We start from the raw sequence: 19,853 nt of genomic DNA, 5'->3' as shown, positions 1-19,853 counted from the left end.
CTTTGTACTTCAAGCGTGTTTCTTGTAAATAATATACTGTTAGATTCTGCTATCTTATTCATCCTATTCCCTAACCGGAGATAGGTGTCAAAATCTTACTGGTTTCAGGCTTTAATTATCTGATCCCTTTCTGGTTTCCAACCCTCTTAGAATGTTCCCATGCAGAGTGCCTTCAGGTTTCAGGCCTATTGATTAGAGATTGGATTGGCTTCTTTCTTTTTTTAAATGGAAAGGGATTTTAAAAAAATGTTTAATTAATTTATTTTGAATTATCAACAATCACTTCCATAATCTTTTGAGTTTTAAAATTTTCTCCCCTCCCTCCCCACCTCCCTACCCAAGATGGCATGCAATCTGATATAGGCTATACATATATATTCCTATTGAACATATTTTCACATTAGTCATGTTATAGGTAAGAATTTGAACCAATAGGAGGGACCACCAGAAAGAGGAAACAAAACACAACAGAAGAAAAAAATAGCAAATAGTATGCTTCGATCTGCATTCAAACAATTGGATTGGCTTCTTATCCTTGTGGAAAGACCCTAGTAAGAGCACCCAAAGTTCTTCAGGCCCTTTAACTCTGTGATTTTCAGAATTTATATTTCGTGGTTGATTTTTTGATGTGTTATTCTTCTGTTATCTCTCAGTTTCATACCCAGTTGATTGATCCATTCCTATTCTCTTTTGTCAATGAAAGTATATAGAGATGCAGATTTTCTCTTAAGTATTATTTGGCACATTTCTTCATTGTTATCATTCATTAGCAAAATTATCATTTCTATAACAAATATATTTATATAAATATATAATAAATATATTCTTTGACGCATACTTTTTTTAGTATTGTTTTACTTAGTTTTTTTGTTTGAATTGTTGCTTCAAAGTTCCAAGGGGTTACATTTGCCTAGATACACAAATACTCTGTGAACCACAGGTTCAACAGAGGATGTGCAGAGCTGCCCTGCCTGCTTCCATTTGGCCTTATGTGCTAGTTCAGGGCTTGGGCTCATTAGGAATGACAAAAAAATTTCTTTATTTGCTACTAAGCAAAAAAAGTTGGTGACTTAGTGCCCCTTTAAAAAGTCACTTATTAAGTGCTTACTATGCTGGACATTATGCTAAGCACTGGGATACAAAGAAAGGCAAAAATAGCCCTTGCCCTTAAGAAGCTCCCATGCTAATGGGAGAACCAACATGCAACAAAATATGCACAGAGGAAGGTACTCACATTTGGGGTGGTGGGAGGTGAGTGGAGGTTGGAGAAGAGAACCAGAAAAACTTCTAGCAGAAGGTAGGATTTATGATTCCTCCCCTGGTTGCTTTCTTCAGCCCCCCCAGGTAACATTATGTAACTGGAAATTCCCATTATGAGTGAGGAAAGGCCAGCTCACCTTTCTCTCCATCTCAGTAACTATGCAACCATGAGCATATAGCAGCTAAAGCACATGCCTGGCTAGGCAAGCCTAAGACTGCATCTCAGAGCCCTTAGCTGTCTCTTCTTTTTTTGTGTTTCTTTCCTAAATATGAGTGACTGAATATCAGCCTCAAGATTGATATAAATATCCAGGGAAAGATGTATGAGTCTGGCTGTTTAGTTCCACACTAGACCTCTAGAATCATATAAATAATAAGACATAGCAAGTGGCAGTCAAAATTTTCTCCCACTGTTATAGGGAAACACCCAGAAAAGGTAGATTTATTCCACACTTTCCAACTCATGCCCCATTATTTGGCCACCTCCACATTCCTTTGTTAGACCAAGAAGCAACAGACCCAAGCCTACTTGGAAACCTAGGACTGAGAACTACCTTTGCTCAACTTTTGGCTACTTTATATGTCACAACACCTTCATGTACAAGTTACAGAGCACCATGATTTTCTTTGTTTTCCCAATGATGGAAGTCACATTAAAAATATTAATGAGTTTTTGCTTACACGTGATTGAGAAAAAAAATAAAAATTAAATGTAAAAAGATATTAATGAAGCTATTCAAATCCTTATCAGTAAAAGTTATTAAATTGTATTTGAAAGATGGTATAGATCTAAGCACTTCTAAATCATACTTACTGTTTAGGCCTTCTTTATTTACTATGGAGCTGCTTCCAAGAGCCTCATAGTACTGCTGGTTGCTCATCAGAGTATGCATGCCAAGAATAGCTATAGGGACAGAGAGGCAGAGAAAAAAGGAAAATAACTTGGTGATAGTTCTCTCAAATTGCAATAGCTTCAACTGACTGGGGCCAACTCACATACCAAGAAAATAATTTTTCATGTCAAAACTACATGAAGCTTCTATAAAATTTTGTTTACAGCTAGATGGTACAGTGAAGAGAGCCCTAGGCCTGGAGTCAGGAAGAACTGAGTTCAAATCACTCCTCAGACACTAATGTGTGTGACCCTGGGCAAGTCACTTAACTTCTGTCAGCCTCAGTTTCCTCATCTATAAAGTGGGGGTCATAACCGGTGCTATTATGACCTACCTCATTGGGTTGTTGTGAAAATCAAATGAGATAACAATTCTAAAGTGCTCAGTATATAGTAAATGCTTAATAAATGCTTATTCCCTTATTTGCTTCTTGAACTGATGGGGCCAAAATTTTTTTTTTTAATCAACTGGCAGGCAAGTTTCTGGTGATGAACCCCTCTGCACCTAGCTAAGCCAGTCCTTAGAGAATATAGGTACAGTCCTTTACCGGGTTTATCCTCAAAGCTTCTTCAGTTGGTAGCATGTGTCAGAGGCAGCTAGGTGGTGCAGTGGAAGGAGTACTGGGCCTGGAGTCTGAGATACTCTTCCCAAGTTCAAATCTGGCCTCAGATACTTACTACCTGTGTGACTCTGGGCAAGTCACTTAACCCTGTTTGCCTCAGTTTCCTCATCTGTAAAATGAGCTGGAGGAGGAAATGGCAAACCACTCCAGCATCTTTGCCAAGAAAACCCCAAACGGGGCCATGAAGAGTCAGACAACTGAAATGATTGAACAACAACAAAAGTAGGTGGAATGGCTTGCTGGCGTGACCTTTGAAGGTGCCATGATAAGACAATTGCCTAGGACTACAGCAGAGATGATGATACAAATGTCAGGAGGTAATAGAACCCAATGTAATAAGCATTGTGAGGATATCAAATCACTCCACTACTCAGAGAGAATTATATTTGGGAAAAAATAGCAAGTACTTATATTGATTAGCTCAATGGCCTTGTAAAAATAATTATGCAGTGGAAAGCACATTGGCGTGGGAATCAGGAGATCTACGTTCTATTCCTGGCTCCCTGTAAATTATCTTTGTGATCTTGGATAAGTCAACTAAACTCTTTCAGGCACAGTTTTGTTATCTATAAAATTGGGGATCGAGCAGGGGAAGGAAATGAACCAGAAGGTCCCTTCTGGCTCCTAACAAATAATAATAACTGTAACTGGGGTGTTATACCACAGAGAAATTTTCTTTGTCTATCATATACATTCCATGAAGCTGAGAATGAGGATAGCTGGCTTTTGTTTAAAACAGCAACAACAAAACTTCACCAAACTCCAAGAAATAGTCTCTGTGATTTTGCTTCATTTTTTGTAGATGACGGCCAGGATGAATTAGCCCTGCTGAACTGTGCCCACTTGATTTAAAACAAAACACCAAGTCTTCAACGAAAACTCAAAAAGAGCTATTTTTGAGCCCCGAAAAGGAACATCTTGTTCTCTTCTCTGTTTTTGTTTTGACTTAGCGTCCTCTGTTCCTAGCTCTGCTTAGAACTCGGGGAGATAAGACACAGCCCCATGTTTTGCAGCTGTCAATCCGGTGACTTGTGAATAATGGCTGCCAACCATGGAGAAGGGGAGGAACCCAATTCTACTTGTTGAACCCACCCCTCTCCCTGGCCAGTCTGTCTAAACTAGGTTCCTGTATTTAGTCTCATTTCTTAGTTGACTTTCACTTTAAAGAATGATAACAAGTGATATTTATAGAGTGCCTTATATTTGCCAAGCCCTTTACATACATAGCCTCATTTGGTACTCACAACAACCTTGTCAGCAAGTATGCTGTCATTTTTATCCCCATTTTACAGATGAGGAAACTGAGGTTTGCCTATGGTCACAAAAGCAGTAAATGTCAGAGAGACAGGATTAGAACCCAAGTCTCTCCTTACTCTAAATGAGATGTTCTTTCCATTACATATAGGTGCCAAGGCATTAGGAAGTTGGGACAGTGTAGATCTTTGGGGATGACATATGTGGATAATTAATATAATGTGCATTAGGGCAATTAGGTGGTGAAATGGATAGAGTGCCAGGCCTAGAGTCAGGAAGCTGTTATTTAGTTGTTTCAGTCCTGTCTGACTCTTCGCACCCCACTTTGGGGTTTTGTTTGCAGAGATACTAGAGTGGTTTGCCATTTCTTTCTCCAGTCCATTTTACAAATGAGGAAACTGAGGCAAACAGGGTTAAGTGACTTCTCCAGGATCACAGAGCTAGTAAGTGTCTGAGGCTAGATTTGAACTCAGCTCTTTCTAACTCTAGGCCTGGTGCTCTATCCACTACACCACCTAGCTGTCCTGGAGTCAGAAAGACCTGAGACGGCGGCCAAAGAGGCTGATGCAATATAGGCTGTGTCCAGAATTAGAGAGGTCACAGACTTGCTATACTCTGCCCTGGTCAAACCCCATCAGGAGTATTAGGTTCAGTTCTGGACATTATATTTTAGGAAGGACAGTGCTAAGCTAAAAGTATACAGAGAAGGACATAAGATGTTCATACCATTTGCTCACTGTTGAAAGAAACTGGGGATGTTTAGCTTGGAGAAGATGAGACTGTCAGGGGAGAACGGGATAGCTGTCTTCAAGTATTTGCAGAGAACAGATTTGTTAGGCTCGGCCCTGTCCAGAAGTGGAATGAGCTGTCTCAGGACGTTTCCCTTCACTGGAAGTTCTCAAGCAAAAGCTGATGACTATTTGTCAGAGATACTGTACATGGTATTCTTAGTCAAATGCAGGTTAGACCAGATGGCCTTTGAGATCCCTTCCACAGCTGAGATTCTGTGATTCTCACCTCTGTGCCTTTGCTTAAGCAATCCTCGCTTGCTCCCCAATTAACTCCTCCCATTTACCTACACAATGCTACCCATCCTTCAAAACTCTGCTCACATCTTCCTTTCTCAAGACTTCTCTACGTTGTTCTCCCCCGTCCTTCTCTCTCCTCCTAATGTGCTTATATTCAATACCACATGTTCAACCCTGAATTTTTCTGTAATCCTTTTTGTCTCCCTAATTAGATTGTAAGCCATAGGAAAGACAGAGACTAACCCAACACAGCCTCAGCCACAGATGACGTTTGGTAAATAGTTGTCGAATGACTGATTAATGATAATTCTTTGATTTTCCCCATGGGGACAACAAATGAAATATTAAACGAAGTAAACATGATGTCTGACAGCATTTAATGAGAGAGCACAAAAATTTTTTAAAACTTCAGATTTGTTTCTAAAGGGTAAAACCCTTTAATTATAGAAAGAATACACACACATGGAACTAAATTGAGAAAATAATTCTATAACAATGACAAGTAATTAAGCAGCATATTAGCGAGACGGATGCTTATTTTTATTAACAATTAAGTTGAAAACAAGTTGTAATATATAGTAAAAAATGTGCTAGTTCCAGGTTCCAAGATTAACTGGATACATACTGTGAGTTACATTTATGCACAAACAGAAGACACTAGAAAAGCCCCCAATTATTTAATAGCCTATACAAAAATGCCAAAGTCAAGGTAGTTAGTTTCAATTGGTATAGAATAACACTAAAATTAGCCACATCAACAAAAGTGAAGGTAAGCATCTTCAGGAAAGCAAGAGAGACTGTCAGTCTCTACTCAATTCCTGTTCTGGACTGTGAATCTGCAAAGTTCCTTTAATGGCAGAGTTATTTTATAATCCTTCTGAGCTGTCTGTTTGGTCGTTGTCCTTCATATTTGAAGAGGACCAAAATGACATCACTTTGTCGCAATGGATGTACAGTGTATCTTACTGTGACTGAATGGAACGATATGAGTTCAGAAGGCACTACCACAGAATGGGCACTAATGTGAAGGACAACGTCACAGAGGGTAAAAGGAATAGAACAACCACTGAGGAAAAAAATAGCTTTGGTTTAAGTTAATAGGCACACATTATGTCAATATATCATAAATTACTATTTTTTTTAAAAACAGGACCTTTGATTTCATCAGCTCCTGGTGAGGAACTTTCTTTACCAAGGTAGATTAGTAGCTTCTCTGAAATTTATATTCTCAGAAAGTTTTCTAGGATGGGTGAAGTGACTTGCCCACAGCCACTATTTGTCAGAAGTAGGTCTTGAACCAAGTTCTTCATCACTTTGGGACCACTCTTTATTCACTAGATTATATTGCCTCTGACAAATTGAAAAATTCTTCAGTGGGAGCTCTATGTATGACCCAACAGCATTTCTCTCATGTCCTAACAAAGTTCTCTATGTGAAATACCTGTGAGAGTCCTTTTTGTGATGGCTGTCATCCGGTTTGACCAATCTGTGGGCTAAAAGACTTTTTAATTTTTTATTTTTAAAATGGATTGTGTCAGTAATGATGAAAATCTCAAATAACATGAGTTTTTATATATATATATATATATACATATATATATACAAGTATACACAAAGTTATATATATATATAAGTATATATAATATATACGTATATATTACATATATGTACGAGTAGGTATTTTTTTAAAGCATTCGTTAAGAATGTTTTTGCTTACATTTACTGGCATGATAAATTTGATAAATAGTAACTAGTAGGCTAAAGTAAATTTGCTAGTATTACTATTAGTTCACAGTTACATAATATTTGACAGTTTTCAAAGCATTTTCCACACATTCTCTCTCTGAGATACGTATCATAAGTCCTATTATCCCCATTAAATTGAGGAGGAAACAGGTTCGATGAGTTCAAGCAACTTACTCAGAGTTACAGAGCTGAGCTGATGTATGCCAAAACTCAGATTTTAGCCCAGCTTATCTGATTCTAAGACCAATACTCTTTAAACAGATAAATTAATTTGGGGCCGGCAATGGGAGCTGAGGAGGAGAGCAGCAGTCATTTGTTTTTAAGAAACGGGTCTAAAAGAATGCTGACTTGTGCCTGTAGTGGGCATTAGCTTAAAACAAGCTAACTTTTGCCTGGGTTCTGTAAAAATGCTTCCTTAACTGCAAGAAAACTGGATTTCTCAACTTTGGTATTTGACTCACATTTTAAAATCAATTATCCCCACGACGCTACCTCCACAAAACTGATATTGATAGGGTTTAATTCATTCACAGAATTACAGGCTCTCGGACCTGGAAGGGACCTTTTATCACATGCTGTCATGGGAAGAAGTGAAAAATACCAAACAGACACCATCCAGGAAGGTGCTAGAAGAAAGTAAGTACTAAGGTAAAGAATTGTTTACCATCATTACTACACAGTTAGGTGGCATAGTATCACTATTGCTGAGGAAAGTAGATGGAATAGTTGATAGAGCATTAGATTTGGAGGTAGAAAGACCCGAGTTCAAATTCTACCTCAGTTTCATACTATCTCTGTGACCCTGGGTAAGTCACATCTTGTCTCAAAACCCAGTGTCTTCATCTTTAATGATAATGACAGTGTCTACTCTTCACAGGACTGTTGTGAGGATCAAATGAGTAATATTATGTAGAGTGCTTTGCAAACTAATAACTGTTATTATTATTATTCAACTATTGCATATGAAAAGTGAACTCTGATAAAAACTGAAAAACAGGACAGTATGAAATGATCAGGACATACTTGACCTGTTGTAGCTATAATTTTCTGGATCCCCATATAACTATGTGCTACCAGGTGGGGCCTAGGTTACAGGGAAGGTGAAGGGAGATGGGGGAGAGGAAAAGGTAGAATGGAAGGATGGGGTATGAATGAGAAGAAACACAGATGTGAAAAGAAAATAGAAAGCTTTGGAGAGAAGAGCTGTACCTGTGGCTAGGGTATAAATGTCATGTCACGTGATTTGTCATGTGTTCTCTAAGCTTGAGACAACTTTCCCCTGGATTCTGTATCTATCATGGGAGAGTGTACCCCAGTTTGGAGGAGGGGAAAAAGGGGAGGGTTTGTACCAACTGTTCTTACTCTACCACTTTAGTAAATGCCTCTTTCTAAAAGTTAATTGTCTGGATACCTAGTTGATATCAATGAATTATCAATTGGTAAAACACACCTGTGGGAGCTTATGAACTAATGTGTTAGAAGAACATCTGCCAACTCCTCCAGGTCCCCTAGAACCCAGAGGAAGTAGTAGCCTTTTTCTGGGGGGGACCCAACACGCCTATGTGAGTGAGAATCTGGACAGTAGCCCCACAGCACATACAACAAACACACACACAAAAAGAAAACAAATTTAAAAATCCAAAATCATCTGAAGGTGATTGTCATAAAGTATCTGGTGATATACTGGGAACCTAAAGGAGTTTAAATAAGTTTTTTCACTCAAAGTCAAAGAATATACCGAATTCTGATAGCATAGCTGAGGCAAAGAAAAAGGCAGTTACGACAGAAAATACCTAAGGTCTTTTCTGGATGCCTTCAGCTGCAGGTCTGAATCTAAAAAAACAAAAAACAAAAACTAAGATACCTTTTGAGGATGTAAGCTAGGTTAATAAATCCTCTCCTCTTTGGGGGAAGAAGGTCATATGACAGCTTCAATTCAGTGGGTAATACATTGATGGAAACATGGTAAAAAGACCAGAGGAACCTTTCCTCAACCCCTCTTAATTCTAGTATCTTCCCTCTGTTAATTACTTCCTATGTATACTGTATATAGTCTGCTTTGTATATATTGGTTGGCACATTGTCTCCCCCTTTAGATTGTCAGCTTCTAGATCCTCTCTAAGAGACCATCTTTTGCCTCTTTTTTCTCTCTCCAGTGCTTTGCACAGTGCCTGGCAGATAGTAGGAGTTTAATAAATGTTTACTGATTGATTGATCAATCCCAGGAGTGTGCAACAATGAGAAAGCAGCTCACAGCCTAATGACATCATCTGGCCAACAGATGATATTAGCGGGGGCTCGTGAATAGATTCTGACTCCAAATTTCCCTTGAAGCCGAGGCTAGCTTTGAAGAAATTCCACAATTAGGGAGGCTATGTTTGCAATTCAGTGCTTGCGTATTCAGTGTAATGGGTTGAATGAGTTGAGTTAGAATGAGAAAATTCATTTCAACTTCTGTTGTATCCCTAGACACTTCATGCAAATCATTGCCTAGTCAGTTAGGGTTTATTTTGTTGTTATTGTTGTTTTATTTTTGCCTTTTGGATTCATACCAAATTTATTTCATTTTAACCATCTCTCCCTCTCCCCAATCATTAAATCTTCATTATAACACAACAAAAAAATCAAAATCGGTCAACAAAATCCAACTAACAGTGTATAGCACATTTCATAGTCATATTCCTAACCTTTCTTAGTGTGGAAATGCATGTTTTCTTATCAGTTCTTAAGAACAGAGATTTATTGCAGTTCTTTAGAGTTTGACTGCTTTTTACTGCAATCATCAGGCTACATTTTGTATTCAGTGCGTATGATCTGTTGATGCATCCTTGAGAAGAGGGAAGTACATCATAACGTAATTAAAGCATGGGGATCTCATGTGGATATAAACAAAACCATTGAGGTAGTGGTGTTTCTTACCAGTTGGTTGAAGTGAGTGGGGCACTTATGATCCCACCAATAGTTAAAGTCAAGCACACTGGAGGAAAGACCAAAAATTTTTTAGACATTCTGCATTTGGGACATGCAATATGTGTGTGTGTATACATATGTGTATATATACACCTATATGTATATACGCAGACACATGTATGTATATATGTATACATACATATTACACATGCTATATACATACATACATACATACATACATACACACACACACACACACACATACACACACAGAGGGCGAGATAGCTAGGTGGTGAAGTGGATAGAGCACAGGGCCTGGAGTGAGGAAGACCTATCCTCCTGAGTTCAAATCCAGCCTCGGACACTTACTAGCTGTGTGACTCTGAGCAAGTCACTTAACCCTGTTTGCCTCAGTTTCTTCATCTGTAAAATGAGCTGGAGAGGGTGATGGCAAACCACTCAAGTATCTCTGCCAAGAAAACCCCAAATGGGGTCATGAAGAGACAGACACAACTGAATAACAACAAATATACACACACACATACACAGAGTTGACAAGGATTAAAAATTATTATGGATACCATGACATTAGGACTAAGACACAATAAGTAAGCTACCCTGAGACAAGCTTAGAAGTAGGAAATTTAGTGCTGGTCAAATAACTTTTAAGCACTTAATTACAGTCCCTTGTTGCATCTATTTTAAACATTCTTCCTTGGTAAACAGAATCCCTGGCCAAAAACAACAAAGATATATTTGTGACTTACAGTCTAAAAGAGAGATGGGAGGTTGAATCCCCAGTGTTTGAGGAAATTTTACTGGTAATGGTTTGGAATACAGGGAAGGACTCAGCTACAGTGGTCACATGGAACTTCAAGGTCAGAACTAGTCAGATTATCTGAATCCTAAAGTGAAGCAACATACTCAAGGCACAGATTGAATCCTGTGATATATTAGCCCTGGAAATGCAACAGGGTCTTATGGAATTCCTTCATAAACATTTTTTTAACAGGTAGATGAATTCACCAGTACACCTTCTTTGCATTTTATAATCTATCAGAGTTGTCTGAAGGCACAGAGTTTTAAGTGACTTAGCCAGTCATACAGCCAGCATATATCAGAGGCAACACTTTAACCCAGGATTTCCCCACTCTGACCTTGGCTCTCTATCTACTATATCTCGATGGCTTTGCACATGGTTATATAAAAGATTAATTCCCAATGTAAGGAATACTTAATGTTTATAAATTGGGCTTTGAGTCACGGTATTCGTTTTTTATAATTTTAAACTTACAGAATTGTTAAAATGGGGAATAATTCATTTCCTGCAAATTAAAACAGGAAACTTAGAACATTTCACAAACTAAAAGATAGAATGCATTCAATGGTGGTCCATGTCAACCAAGTGTCTAGAATTGCATTGTAAAATACTGAGACTCTATCAATAGGAGACAGTGTCATGTAGTGGAAGGCACGGTTGTTTTGTAATCAGAGTCCCCGAGTTTGCAGGCTGGCTCTGCTACCTACTATCTGTAGGTAGTACAAGTAGTAGGTTCTCCTGGCTCTGTTGTCATGTCAATTAGTCACGTCTGACTCTTCATGACCCCTTTTGGAGTTTTCTTGGCAGATACTGGATTGGTTTGCCATGTGCTTTTCCAGCTCATTTTTACAGATGAGTAAATTGAGGCAAACAGGGTTAAGTGACTTGCCCAGAGTCACAGAGCTAGTAAATATCTGGGACCTAATTTGAACTGAGGAAGAGGAAATCTTCCTGATACCAGGCCCAGCACTCCATCTAACATGCCATCTAGCTGTCCTCTAAGTGCTGGGGATAGAGACAAAAGACAGCCCCTGTCTTCAAGGAGTTTTCAATCTAATAATAACGTCTTTAAGATATTTGTGAAGCTAAAAGGGTCATTTCTGCCTAAACAGATTAATGCTGAGTAATTCTTTATGAAGATGAAACAAACAGTGGTTCTTTTTCTAAGTAGAACTTAATGAACAAAGTAAAACCTTGCCATGGTATGACTTCCACAGTAAAATTCAAACTTTCTAACTTCCAGAATATAATCTAGTTTAAATGAAAAGGAAAACTTTTTTTAAGCTTTTAGCAAACTAGTCAATTATAAGCAGGTGCAAGAATTTTAAAAAATGTTTCTGAGATGTCTCTTACCTGCGATGTCACACAGTTCTGCATCAGACGCATTGGCCAGAGCCTCCTCTAACTCTGGTTCTAGCGTTACACTTTCCAGAACAGGATCAATTGGCTTTTGCTTGGGGACCCACACTTTCCCTGTAAATGTAAGAAAAAAAGTGTCAGTTATAATCCAGCTCTCTAACCATCACTTTAAAATAACAAGGTGGCAAGGAGAGAACTCTAATTTACTTATTAGGGTTATTAATATGATTACAATGCATGCACCCTAAAGTTTCTAGAGAGAGAATAAGGAACCTTATCGTGTATTCACTCAGTGACTGGACAGACGGGACCTGGGTCTAGGTCCTGCACCTGTTTGCTAAGCAATCATCTCTAGGATTTAATTACTATAAAACATTTAAGGACATAGAAATACCTGCCATGGTGATGAGTCCATATTTCAGTTTTTACAGCCATCTATAAGGACATTAGCTATGGAGAAGTCAAATTGGCAGAAGAAAAGTGGTAAAGTTGACATAAAGAGGATAAATGACAAATATTGGAGGGGACCTGGAGAATCTGCACATTAATGCACTATTAATAGAGCTGTGACTTTTCCTAGTTATTTTGGAAAGCAATTTGGAACTATGTCCCAAAAGTTACTAAATTATGCATGACCTCTGACCCAGTGACACCACTACTAGACCTATACCCAAGGAAATCAAAGAAAGAGGAAAAGGACCAGTATGTACAAATTTATTTATGACAGCTCTTAGTGTAGCAGCAAAAAACTGTAAACTAAGGGGGAGCTCATAAATTAGAGAATAGTTGAACAAATTATGCTACATAAATGTAATGGAACACTATTGTGCTATAAAAAACTACGAATGATACAATTTCAGAAAAAACCTGGAAAGATTTGTATGAACTGATGCAAAGTAAAGTCAGGCAGAACCAGAAGAATAATTTCTATAAATATAACACAACACTTTAAAGACAACTTTGAAAAACTTAAGAACTCATCATTTGCAGAGGACTGATGATGAAGCATGCTATCTAGTCCCTGATAAAGAAGTGACACTCAGAGTACAGATTAAGACATATTTTTCAGACATGGTCAAATTGGATTTTTTTAACTTTTCTAGACATATTTGTTACAAAGGTTTTGTTTTTCCTCCTCCCACCCTCCCCTCTTGAGGGAAGGGAAATAGAAAGGAGAGGAAATCCATTTTTGTTCATTGTAATAAATAAGTAAATGAATGAAGAAATAAAGAATTTTTAAAAAAGAAGTGTCCACAAGATCCATCCCTAGTTTAATTTATGGGTGATATGGACATGCTCTGGGTTTTTGTGGACCACAGGAACCACTGTGGAATGTACCCACCTTCAAGAACCTCTGGGCCTAGAATATAGTGTTTATAGACAACATAGCCCATTCTCCCAAGTCATAAGGTCTGTATTAGCCAAGGGAAGTCTTAAGAAGCTTGAACAAGGATAGAATATATTGAAGGGGGTGGTATTTTGGGAGATAACAACTTTCATCATCATGTCTGTTACAAAGCTTTTGGGTCTAGCATCGGGACAAAATAAATCTGCCGCTTGGGTTTGCTAAAGCCAATTTCTGCTTCAGTTGCCTAGTGCAGTGGTCCGTAAAGTGAGGTCAGAGGCATGTCCCAGAGAGCATGTGATCAACCAAACTGAGAGTGACAACATGGGTAGCCCCTCACCCTCCCCAGAACAGTCATCATGGAGCTTGTCCCCCAACATTCCTCCTTCTGAGTCTGATACCATCTCTTCAGAGCAGTTATCACCTAGAAGATCCCCAGGCACCAGAGCAGTAATTATGAAGATGCCACTGGAAAATTATGCCTCTTCCTCCAAATACTCACTTCACCCTGCTAGATCCCCTTGTTCCTCTGTGTTCTAGGCAAGCAACCACTTAGAGTCCTGCCTCCCTGCTCTTTATTTTGGTTGAGACATAGTGAGTCACAGAGAATGAGTAAGCATGGATGAGCGCAGATTTCATTAAATTATCTTTCCCCCAAAAAACTCACCCTTTTCTAAACTTCCCTATTATTGCTGATGACACTACCATTTTTCCATTCACCAAAGTTCACAGTATTATCTTCAACTCCTTGCTGTCCTTAACTCCAAATATCCAATTAGCTGCGAAATCTTGTTTGTACTGCCACAACATCTCTTGCATCTGTCTCCTCTCTAAGCAAACAGCCTCTGTTCTAGTTCAAAGCCCTCATCACCTCTTATTGGATCACTGCAATAACCTTCCCAACACATGATCGAACACACTCTGTTTTGTAAACAAACAAAAATGTTTATAGGGACCATTGATTTAATGGAATGCCTTTGGGTACTTCAGCACATAAAATGGGCTGACTGACCTGAGGGGACTTCGGATTCAGGAACCCACTACCTCCACTTTGCATGAGTCCACCTACCAAGTCCCAGGAATTCCATTTCCTCCTGCTAAAGCTAACACAGGCAATGAACCTGGAGTTGAACAAAGTGAATTCTGTGGATGCTAAGAGTAAGGGACAACATCCAGACAGGCAAGACCTTTATAGTTCATCAGTTCCTAGGGGGAAGGAAAGAGTTCAAGAGGTACTGAAAAACTGCAGGAGCAATATATAACCTTAACGGCACTACTCAGTGTTTAAATTGACCCAAGAATATCCGGATGTCTGTCTTTCGTTCACTGTCTTCTAGATGTGAATGAAGTTTGTTTCTTTGAACAAAGTCCTTTGACTTTGACAGAGATCACTGTATGTCCCACTTGACCTAGGGGAATGGATTTAGGTGTAAGCAACACTAATCACGAAGTGCCCAGTGATGATTACAGATCCTTAATTCTCTCTTTTTCTTCTCCACTCCTCCCCACCTTCATCTCTTAAATAGGTTCAGTGATCCTGATGGTGATGTGGGTATCTGTGCATAAGAACTGAAGGACTGGTAATGTCAGATCTAGTCAGACACTATAACCATCTAGCTGGCATAGAGAGGCAAGGAACCAAACCAGATCTATAACATTATCATGTGATCTGTGTTTCTCCATGGGTTAGGGATTTTATATGTGCACTTCTGAATTCACAGAGTAATTATGGGAAGCAAATAAGAAATATTTTAGAACTATAAAATTCTATATAAAATCAAGATGATGAAGTTTATAATATGATTTATTTTTTATTGTCCTCTGGGTAGAGTCCTAACTTCCTTAATTGAAATTTTAAAGCCTTACATCTTTCCAACCTTATCTCTTCCCTAATTCCCAACACTAATCCTTCATTGTAGGAAGGCTAGTCTCCTCCTTGTCTTATAGCCACATTAAACTTGTGATTTTCCTCATGCTGTTCCATCTACCTGGAATGTCCCACCTCCCCTATCCACCTATCCACCATTTCAGATGGTCATCACCCACAAAATAGCCTCAGTGACTTTTCCTTCTCCTGAATCAAGAGTCAGCATGAGAATCGTCGTCCCCCAAAAACACAGGGCACAAAGTGAACACTAGTTCATGTAGTGTTCATTTAGCTCATAAAGTATTCCTGCCAATCCAGAAACAACAGCCAGAGCTGAGGCTGCCCTTCACTATCAGCGTCTCATGAGACAGAATGATGAAGGAAAGGCTATCAAATAGTGTGTCTCAAATTTTCCTTTACGTTCCCGAGCATAAGCATGCTGTCATGTAACAGACGATCACCAAGTTGCTGAAACTGAGCTAACTGCCCTGAGTTAGTAAGACAAATTATTTCATAACTGTTGGAAGCAATGAGTCTTTGCTTCCTCTAAATAATTTGAGAAGAAAATATCTTCTAGGCACTGTCAGACTGACAAAAACCAGTTCTCCCTTGCAATATAAATGAAGCTACAAAACAGTCCACACTCTTTCAGCAGTTTGTAATCTCACAACACTCTAGTTTTCTGGTTGTTGTCTTTTTTTTTTGTATGAATTATAGAACAAATCCAAAATAAATTCTAGCTTTATTTACTGTACACACAGAGGGACCCACACTTTGTTAGTACAATGGAGAATCAGTGGGACAGAAGTGGGAGGGCAGAGAGGAGCTGGGAACCTGTGCCAGTAAACTCTCCAGTATTTCTCCTTAATGGGTCTGTAATCAGCTCTCATATTTAAGCCACAGGGAACAATTGACATTGCTGATATTAGATCCTTTGATCTTGAGGCTGGCACCATAATTCTTCTGGGCTCTACAGCAAAGTGATTGTTTGGCAGCAAGACAAGCATTTGGGTAGAGCCTAACCCGGAAAGGCAGAGGGAGAGGGGCAGTCTGGGAATTCATGTAGTCATCGATTTAAAACAGGAGGGGACCATGCAGGACATCTGCTCCAATCCCTTTGTTTTATAGATAAGGAAACTGAGGTTAAGTAACTTGCCCAAGATTATCCATGTAGTAAATATCAAAGGTTGGATGTGAACCCTCCCCCGTTCCCCACTTCCATATCCAGAGCTTTTCTGACTAATTCTTTTCCTTTCTGTCTATTCCCTATCAGGAAACTTCTCCTCTGAAGAGGGCTCCTAGTGGGCCAGTACCATTTATTATCATTATGATTACTGTTGTTATTATTGCTGTTATCGCATTGGCTATATTTTATGTATCTGTGCCTCATGGTGGGGGAGGGGAGAAGTTGGAGACCCCTGACACAAATAACACCAACACCATCATCATCATCATCATCATCATCATCAACGTCACCATCACTGCCATTTATATGTACTTTAAAGTTTGCAAAATACTTCAAATGTGTTATTCAATTTGATCCTCCCAGCAATCTCGTGGGGCAAACACTACAGGTATTATCCCTCTAGAAGGTATTATTCCCTCTAAAAGAGAGAATTGAGACCAAAGGATTTTAAGTGACTTGTCCAGGGTACGCCAGCTAGTAAGTATTTGAAGTGAGATTCTGACTGATGTGAGTCTCCTTCATTCCATGTCCCACATATTATCCACTATACCATGCTTGGGTCCAACTACACACACCATTAATTCTTCTTGATTAGAATCATAGTAGCATAAGAACACTGACGTAAAGTACCAACAAACATGGTTAGTCAATTTTCTATTGCCTGTGATAGCACGAATAAACTCCAGTAGCAAACAATCCATACTGGGAATTTCCTTGCTGTCAAAGCAGTATCTGAGTCTTGGAGATGGCAAGGTCAAATCACAGCAGTCAGAGCTTTGGTATTTAATCTGTGGCAGGAGTCTGAGTCATATACTTTCCTCTGCTCCCTTTTCTATCTGCCCTCTAAGTGTTCTCTGATCGATTTCTTCTCATGAGGCAATAAGAATATGGAGAGGCAAACAAATTGTGTTTGACAAACTGAAAACAATTTTCAGTAGGAGGAGGAAGGGGTTAGGGCAGTAGTGACTGGCTTAGCTGCTACTGAATTCTCTGCTACTCTCTTTTTTCCCCTTTTCTGAGGACCCAAACAGGAGTTTCTTTTCTTCCACGTAGAACTGTGTTGAAGGTTAGTGTTTCTTCTTTTTCTTTACATTTCTACCACTTCCAGTGATATGAGTATAATGGAAAAAGCACTGAGTCTGGAATCAGGGATATGAATTCAAATGCCACCTCTGAGACCTACTGCCTGTGTGACCTTGGGTAAGTCATTTTTCTTGCTTGGGCTTCGGTTTCCTCCTCTCCAAAGTGAAGTTAGACTAGCTGGATTCTGAGGTCCTTTATAGATATATGATCTCACAATACCCTCTCCCTTTCTGTGACAATTTTAGCAAAACAAACTTGACATTCTGACAAATACCAGGTTGTTGTAAGCCCCAAATATTAGGGAACACTGTCAGGCATTGCCTGCTGTTCTTTCTGTATCATGACCAAAGTTACCTGACCAGTATAAGACTGAACAACAAAAGGCAAAAAACAGGGTCAGAGGAGAAACTGGGGTACTCCAGCAACAATAAGAACTCAGCAGAGAAATCATACTAAGAGGGACTTTTTGAGGTGATTAAAAAAAGAAAGCATGCCTGGAATGTGTGGTGCCCAAGGAAAGACTGCCATGGAAATAAGAGAGCACCAGAAAGATATATAACATGCAATGTGCAAATATTCCCAACCTGACCATCTATTTTAGCACACATATCATTTACTCAATACTAACATAAAATGTTTGCATTAAAAAAATACTTTTTGATTATTTGCTTTATAGATAATGGCTTGGCCTAGTAGACAGAAAGCTGTCCTTGAAGTAAGGATGACCCGGATTTAATTCCTGCCACATCCAAGGCAAGTCACAAACTTTCAATGCTCCAGGCAACCGTCTATGACCAGAAGCAAGAGATAAGTTACTGATTTGCCTTAGTGGAAGGAGTTTACATACCCAGAGAGCCTCATGAGGATGAAATCACTGCTAGCTCCACTCCCTTGCACCCTCTTTCTCCCCCCGAGACACACAACAAGTAGAAGGTAATTAGAAGACCGCTGCTCCTCTTAAGCCAACTTTAGTTTTCTAGTGAAGGCCCAACATCAATAGAGTCTGAGACACTACTAGAAACCCTATGAGATCCTTTCACCTATATCGGGATGATATATGGTAGCACCATTCGTTAAATGAAATGTAATGTCATATGCTCAAAAAGGGAGAGGCAATATGGCAAGAAGGATGATCCCACTGGATCCCTGTTCCACCACAAATTAACAATGTGACCTTGGGCAAGTCACAGCCTTTGTGAGCAATGGCCTTCTCAACTACAAAAGGGAAGAAGCAATATCTCTTACAACTTCCTCAAAGGTTTTCCGTGAAGATGAAATGAGAGAGTCTACATAAAATGAATCATCACCTGTCAAGGACTATAAGGAATGTGAGCTCTTATCAATAAATGTCTGATGAGGATGTGTACCAAGTAGGGCAAGTTCCCTTTTACAGTATTAAAGCCTGTACAACAAACCAATGTTGCCCCTTTGTCATAACATGTAGGGTTACATCAACGTGGCATGGGGTAGATCATACATCACTAGAACTAGAAAGGACCTCAAAGGTCATCCAGTCCAATCCCCTCATTTTACAGGTGACAAAAGTGAGATCCAGAGAACTTAAATGACTTGCCATAGGTCATACAATTAATATGTCAATGGTAGGGCTTGAACTCAGATTACTGGGTTCTCATTCTAGAGCCAGAGTTCTTTCACTGTATTGTACTACTTCAGGAAGACCCAGATTCAGATCCTGACTCTCATACTAGCTGTATGACCACAAACAAGTCACATATATAACCCCCTTTTAGTCTTAATTTCCTCATCTGTAAAATGGAGATAATAACACTAGTAGTATCTACACCACAGTGTTGCCGTGAGACCAAATGAGATATTGTATGAAAACTGCTTTGCGGTTTAAAGCTTCCTATAAATATTGGTTATCACCGGTATGTTGCTCTGTCAGGTAGCAACATATCCTATGCCTTTAGAACATCTTTTACAGCACAAAAATCATACCTCACAGCAAAATGTTGGAAAGAGATGATAAAACATAGGTCCTAGAATTATCTTATGAACTCAATTAGCAGGGCCATGGCCCACTTGGAGAAAGATTTGATGATACCTCTTTTTTCTCCTGTGTAGGGGACCAGATCTTCTCGATCCTTAAATTCTTTAGCTTGCTTTTCCAAGTGATCCAGAAGGTCATCTCTTTTAAATGGGCCTGTAGGTGGCTTTGTGGTCTGATCCTTCTGTCTCAGTCCTGCAGGCAATAGTGCATTCTAAATTGGAGAAAAACAGAGAGGGAGGGAGAGATAGAATGAGGGGAGGAATAAAGAGAAAGGGAGAAGAAATGGGAAAAAGAGAGAAGGAAAGGAAAAAAGGGAATGAAAAAGGGAAAAAGGGAAAGAAAAGAGAGAGGGAAAGGGAGAAAAGGAGGAAGGAGAGGAGCAGGGGAGAAGGGGAGAGGGAGAAAGATAGGGCAGAGAGGAGAGGAGAGAATGATTAACAGCTGAAAACTCATCCTAATATAGATGATT

General features: G+C 39.2%; 1 protein-coding gene across 1 annotated transcript in view; it reads right to left on the bottom strand.

The window, feature by feature from the left end:
* Positions 1–19,853, bottom strand: part of TMOD1 (tropomodulin 1) — a 134,878-nt gene that overhangs the window by 30,003 nt on the left and 85,022 nt on the right. Inside the window, 3 exon segments of the mRNA XM_078153047.1 lie at positions 2,075–2,164; positions 11,887–12,006; positions 19,439–19,595. Of these exon segments, the coding sequence (XP_078009173.1) occupies positions 2,075–2,164; positions 11,887–12,006; positions 19,439–19,595 (367 nt within the window).

This window comes from Phascolarctos cinereus, unplaced genomic scaffold (assembly GCF_003287225.1).
Source record: "Phascolarctos cinereus isolate Bilbo 61053 unplaced genomic scaffold, phaCin_HiC Scaffold_4;HRSCAF=312, whole genome shotgun sequence".
NCBI lineage: Eukaryota > Metazoa > Chordata > Mammalia > Diprotodontia > Phascolarctidae > Phascolarctos > Phascolarctos cinereus.
Note: the sequence above shows the minus strand (reverse complement) of the source record. Positions and strands in the feature narration are given on the sequence as shown.